This window comes from Antrostomus carolinensis, unplaced genomic scaffold (genome assembly GCF_000700745.2).
Source record: "Antrostomus carolinensis isolate BGI_N321 unplaced genomic scaffold, ASM70074v2 scaffold15631, whole genome shotgun sequence".
Classification (NCBI taxonomy): Eukaryota; Metazoa; Chordata; class Aves; order Caprimulgiformes; family Caprimulgidae; genus Antrostomus; species Antrostomus carolinensis.
In genome coordinates, this window is record NW_010295039.1 from 43,584 (window position 1) to 50,447 (window position 6,864).

Here is a 6,864-nt window from a genome sequence, read left to right on the forward strand (position 1 = left end):
ACCTGAAAGCCAAGTCTTTTATCAAAACCATAGCCATGAGAATTTGGCCCACTCTGAAGGACAACAGCTTTACCCTCCCTTTCTACAATCCATTAAAGATTACACAGAATCTTTAATAACTAACGATGATTAAACACTTAGCAATAACTCTGTCACCCAGTTTAGGTACTGAAAGTCTCCTGCTGACATCATATCCAGGCTACTCTTCCACACAGGATCAGCACACATCCTAAAAATAAGGATTACAGTATCCTGTGATTTGTCCCCCTGTATAATATTTGCCTCAATTCCCTGCATTTCATTTCTCATGCTTTGAGTCGTGTCCACACCACACTCCTTACCTCTAACTCATTTGAAGTTGCTGTCGCAAGTATCTTATCAAGTTCTACTTTCATTGAATACTCCAGCTCTTGTCGAATGACTTCCTGAAACTGTGAAGTGCCAGCTTGAGACATTGCTTTGCTGAAATCTTAAATGAAAATAAAAACATGAGTTAAAGGAAAAAGAAGAAAAATAGCTTAATTAGACTACAAATAGGCTTCAATTTTCTTTTAAAAATTAATAAACTCAGATAATCTAGTCTAATTTTATTACCGTGCCAGCGCTTCAGGAATCTAATGTTCTTCTTCTTAAGAACTTGGAGAACCAACCTTAAATTAGGGCCACAGAACAACTCTTCTCTCAAAACTCAAAAAAGCCCCAGAAGGCCAACCATATCCTGGGCTGCATCAAGAGAAGTGTGGCCAGCAGGTTGAGGGAGGTGATTCTGCCCCTCTACTCCGCTCTTGTAAGGCCCCACCTGGAATACTGTGTCCAGTTCTGGAGCCCCCAACACAAGAGAGACCTGGAGCAGCTAGAACAAGTCCAGAGAAGGCCACCAGGATGATGCGAGGGCTGGAGCAGCTCTGCTGTGAGGACAGGCTGAGAGAGTTGGGGCTGTTCAGCCTGGAGAAGAGAAGGCTCAGGGAAGATCTTACGGCACCTCCCAGTACCTGAAGGGGCTACAAGAAAGCTGGGGAAGGACTTTTCATAAGGGCAGTTAATGACAAAACAAGGGGAAATGCGTTTAACCTGAAAGAGGGGAGGTTTAGATTAGATATTAGGAAGAAGTTCTTCACTGTGAGGGTGGTCAGACACTGGAACAGGTTGCCCAAGGAAGTTGTGGATGCTCCTCCCTGGAAGTGTTCTCGGCCAGGTTGGATGAGGCTTTGAGCAACCTGGTCTAGTGGAAGGTGGCCCTGCTGCTGGCAGGGGGGTTGGAACTGGATGAGCTTTAAGGTCCCTTTCAACCCAAACCATTCTATGATTCTATGAAGACCAATGATCCATCTCAAGAAGCATCCAAAAATCCACAACAGTACACATTTTTTTGCTAGAGAGCCAGAGATTTCACATCCTACCGCACCAAGTAAAAGGGTGAGAAAGCTTTCCACTAAAAAAGTTCTTTTATGTAGAACACTGTGATCGAGAGCATCCTTCTGCTCACACAAGCAAATAAAAACACATGCTGTAATTGTTTCTACGGCGCGCTTTCACACCATCTTCAGTTTGTTCCAGTCAATATTCTCTTACTTTATTGTATGAGTATTTTCACACTGCAGCACGCACTTCAGTTACTAAGCAACCTAGAAAAATTAGTCTGTCTATCACTTCAGCATTTGTTTTGCTTCTGAAAGCCCTAAGCTCCACCACAAACGTGAAAAAAGAGTAAACAGACAAATGTTCTGTACAGCAAAGTCCACGTTGCAGAAAGAAACGGGAGATAACGTGACTTCTCTTTCCACCAGAAAGCGTTTGAAGCGAGCGCCTTCTCCAAAGACATCCTGAGTATGTTCTCTAAAGACCTCAGTTAATTTAATTTCTGCCAAATCCCTTAAGTAATCACTTCTCTGTAACACGGAGAGTGATGTATTGCCAAATATAGCTGGATTTTAGAAACACCCTGAACACTAGTGCAAAATAGAAGGGACAGGAGGAAACTTTGCAAGGGAACAGAATGATACTGCCAGAAAATATTGTTAGAAGAGGACTCTGTGTTTAAAGTTTATTTATTTAAAAACACTAAAAGGCTATTCTATTGAGAATGGCTAAGAGAGCCAGAGGCAATTCGTTTTAATACAATTTTGATTTGATTTTTATTTTTTTTAAGCAAAGTATTGCATAGCCTCAGACTCAGTGACAGTATCTAATCCTTGCTTTGAAGCTCACAGAAGCCATTTTCCTGACTGCACTGTTTTGCAGGTAGGGGAGGGAAAAAAAAAAGGACAGACAAGTGCTGCAGTGCACATACTGTGTGTGGTGCACCACAGGGGAAACACCAGCTCAAGAAGAACAATGCACAATAGGTTTGTTTTGTTGGGGTTTTTTTGTTTTGTTTTGTTTTTTAAAGTGAAGGTTTCCTTTAGTAGTAAAACCAGGTAAGAGTTGAAAGCCTGTTAGGTGGATTTTTCCAGGTCAAATATGTAAAAACACAGACAGCTCTTCATTAGGAAGCACCTCCTCCTACAGCAAAACGAGGAGGTTTATACCAGCTTAATACTTTCATCTCAAACTGCTACAGGGATTGTCTTTTTCATTCTCACATTTTGGGTTGGTGCATACTGAAAAGCTGTTTAAACTTCCAGAGAAACAAAGTGCTAGGAGATCCTTTGGTACGTTTGTAATCCTCCCTGCAACATGTCGTAATCCATGACTTTTTTCTGTTACCGCAACAACGGGGGCCGTTTCTCACAGCTCATCAGCCTGTAAAAATATTTGAACCTCCCAATATGATGCAACACATCTCAGAAGAAACTCTGCAAATCACCAAGTATTCAACACAGACCCGTCTTCCGTGCTGTTAAACACTTTGAGGCTAACCAAGGCAGAGCCAGCAACCTTCCCAGGCTGTTGTGTAAGTACAAAAATCTTTGTTCATATCAGCTAAAAGACTTGTATCTACCAGATAAAAACATTTAGAGATTAAGTAACATCACAAACAAATCAAAAGAAAAAAAGGCAGCATAAAAGTAAATGCACGATCATGTCCTAGGTTTTTATTTGGGTTTGTTTGGGGTTTTTTTTTTAAATACTATAAATTCTCCACAACTTAATGAGCCAATGCTAAATGTATCGATCACCAACGTCCTCACAAAGCAAACCTGTTGATTTTTCCAATCACCAGCCAGCCAAATGGGATGTTCTTTACCAAAACCCAGAGCACCAAAGCTACCAGTGCTGTCGGCTACGCCCTTCATTGGCAACAGAGAATATTTAGGTTTTACGGTGATCATTTAACAACCACTGGGTCCCATCCAAACTCAACGTGCCAGGGCATGGCTGCTGGGGGAGAGCATCAGTACTGTTAGTACTATTAGTATTATTATTTCAGGGAAAGAAAAAGAGGAAGGACATGGTTGGAGTCCAGAAAAACATGTGTCTGCCTGGTGCAGGAAAAGTATCTATTCCACAGACGTAAGAATTTGAATACTGTAACTAAGCAGCCAGGAGAAATAGCAACTCAAAGCTTTTCTGCTTTTAACATGCCATTATTGCAAGGCAGAGGCTTTTCAGCATTTATCTTCAAGAGATGTCCAGCAGGATTTGGACTGGATGGGGATCTACAGCATTCTCTAAAGGCTCCCCAGAGCATGACCACAATAGCAGCATCGCTGCATCCACGCCAAACGAACAAACTCATGACTAGTTGCTCCTGTGTTGCTGTCCCTCAAGAGGTTTTTTGGGAAGAATCTGGTATTTATGCACCCCAGCCTAGCACCAGCAGAAAGATAACTGCTGCCCTTTAACATGAGCTACTGTTAAATTTAACAGCCTGGGTGAAGACTGATTTCCCTTTTCACCCTACCAGCAACGACGGAGTAGAAAGGCCAGCACAACTGCGTATCTGAAAGCATTTATTTCCTACCAAATTTCCTGAGGCTATAATGAAAAGTAGTTATTGTGCCTCTAAAAATCAGATGGGAGGCAGGGGTGTTGGGTAATTGCAGGAAGAGATTTCCAAGGGTACATGCAGCCATAAACTCCCAAATTAGTTTTAAAAAGAAATGTCTTCTTCCAAAGCTATTTCGCAAGCAACGCCTCAGATTGCAGCCTAAACCCATTTTATGGGCTTGAACACTCAGCTGAAGGAAGAAAAGGGTGGGATAAGGTAGTGGAAGACTCTTGGGGAACCAGCCCACGCAGGAAATTAGTACAGAGCAGAAAAGCATGACTAAATAGTTGACTTCAGAAAACACTGGGCTTTGCAAAAATGACCCAGGATATCTATTTTTAATGTCTTCTGTAGAAAGCAGTAGAGGAAGGACAGTTCAACCAAGCTGGTGGTGGTGTCCGACATGTGGAGATTCCCCTCAAGCCCTCCTGCTCCCACTGTGATTTCCAGCAGGCCTTTCGTGCTCTGCTCTTCACTTTTAAACCCGCCCCTGTCCTCACAGCACCAACTACAGCACATACAGGCAGGTTGAGGATACATAACTTTATAACTGACATATGAAAACACAAAATATGATCAATCAGATCAAGCCTAATAAAAAGGAGGTCTTTGTACACTATCAGAAACAAAGGAAGGGGCAGATGTCCTCAGGAAAACTGCAGAACAGCAGTGATCCCTTACTTAGGGTTTGCATGTATTTCCTTTCCACCATCCCTCCTCTTATTCTACATTAAAAGCAGCAGAGAGTGCATTAATATTCATTAGTTTTGTTCATTAATTCACTCGGAAGAGAACTTCACTGCCTTGGCACTCGGGATACAAGGACCCAGCACAGGAGGGAGTCGTGGGACAAGTCAAGCAAGAAGTCCCCTCTCTCGTGAAAAAAATTTGGGATCTTTTGGGCTGAGGGTTATGAATTTGTAAAATTACTTTTGCAATCCATGTAAGTCTGCGGAAAAACCTACAGCAGAAAATGAGTTAGCTCTCCTTGAAGCCAGAGTCCTTCCATAAAAATCAAGAAGGGTGGCCAGTAAGTTAAAACACACAGTAAGTTAAAACATCATGAACTTTAAAACACTTCATCCTTGAACTCTGTACTGAGGAGACAGAGCGAACGCCGTAACTTCCAAAACTGCTGAAAGTTCCAGGTAATTTTTATCCCTGACAAGGGTAAAAAATCTGTTTAAACACCCACACTACAATGCACAATGCTCATAAATATTACTTTGTTCGATTTTTTTTAGAACTGAACATAACCACTGAGCCTTTACAAACATTTTTCTTTTCCTACTACTAGAGGTAAAATTTGTCAACACACGTTGGACTGAAGCATACGTGAAGTGAAACCTTCATGCTCACTCACTCTCTCCTTAACGGATAAGCACGTTAACTTGAGCTACCTTAGAAGTTTGCAACCTGGGCAGCCGTTCTTGCCAGCTGCACACCCCAAGAGTTTAGGTGTTAGGGTCAGACACAGCTGGATCTCTCAGTTTAGCAGCTGATCCTCATGCTAAAAATATCACTTGACATTAGCAACGTGTTTTTGTGCTATTGGCCTGACAAAAGGGTAGTTAAACGGCAGATACATTTTCTAAAAGCTTTTAGGATTGTCAAATATTTTAAAAACTGCTTATGATCTTTACATAGGTTTCTCCAGCTTTCAGTGTCAGAAATAATAATCCCTTGCCTGCAAGATGGCCACCTTTAGCAGTGGGCTGAAACAAGCCAATTTCATTTAAAAAAAAACAAACAAACAAAAACAATTCAGAATATATTTTCATAATGTATTTCACAGCAAGAAGGGGCTGAGCGTGATAACTGTCAGAGCAATGTGGTTTTAATGCTTCCCCCCCACCCGGACTGGGCTCTCTGTATATTGCCCAGGTGCCACAAGACATTTGCAGACAGTTGATGCATTTACACAGCAAACGTTGTACAGTCCGAGATATCCACGGGGTAAGCGACAGCAATTTCCCAAAGCCTGGAAGGCCCTTGGTCACCTGCAACATCCAAGTTCATACAGCAAAAGACTTACTCGTGTTCTTTCTACAGGCAGCATTAATTTGTTGATAGGCCTGCGTGGATTTATATTAAGGAAACCTACAGGCAGCAATTTAATTACAAAAAAAAGCACACACACACCGTTAGGAATATTAAAAAAAAAAAAAAAAAGGGAAAAGAAAATTGCCACAGCAATGCACCAAAGTCATTTTTCTTTTCGAAATGACCTCTGGTGGGCTGGTTCCCCATTTCACAATCAAGGAATCTGAAACTCTGACCACGTACACACACGCCGAGAGTCAAGGAGAGCGCCGGAGCCTTTTGGGATCAGAAAACGCCAAAATACACTCAAGGCTCTGAAAATAAAAAAAAAAGTGTAGATTTCAACCTCGGCGCTCGTTCTCCTCCAATTTTAACAGTCTTCTAAGTGCAGGGGGGGAGATTTCTACTTGCGAAACCCTCCCTGTTATACTCCAGATCTCGCCTGAGCACCGGCCGTGGGTAGAATCGGTTTCACCGTGCGCCCGTATCACCCGGGAGAGCCACGGTTCCACCGAGGCAAGTCAAGCGAGGGGAGATGAACCGGCGGAGGCCAAATAACGAGCAACACTTTGAGGGGAAAAAAAACCTTTGCAGATCGCAACTGTGGGCTGTCGGTCAACACCTACCGCTGTCTGGGAAGGAGACTGGGGGGAAGGGGGATAATAAAGCGGAGATCGATGTGCACGCAGCTGAAGAGTCAAAAATAATCATAATTAGAAAGTACGTCAGCTTACCTTTCGCAAAAGACGACATTTTCGCGGGTGAATACAATAAATATTGGGGGTTTACAGATAGCAAAGGACGGGTTGGGGTGTTTCGGCCCCAGGCTGCCTGGTTTCTCCCCGTGCCCCGGGCACTGACCGGTCACCGAGCAGCGGGGAAGAGGCGGG

The 6,864-nt window shown here is 42.8% G+C and overlaps 1 protein-coding gene across 1 annotated transcript in view; it reads right to left on the reverse strand.

The window, feature by feature from the left end:
- UGP2 (UDP-glucose pyrophosphorylase 2) overlaps positions 1 to 6,727 on the reverse strand; it is a 28,565-nt gene extending 21,838 nt beyond the window's left edge. Inside the window, 2 exon segments of the mRNA XM_010177854.2 lie at positions 342 to 469; positions 6,709 to 6,727. Of these exon segments, the coding sequence (XP_010176156.1) occupies positions 342 to 469; positions 6,709 to 6,727 (147 nt within the window).
- Positions 6,728 to 6,864: the final 137 nt, after the last annotated feature.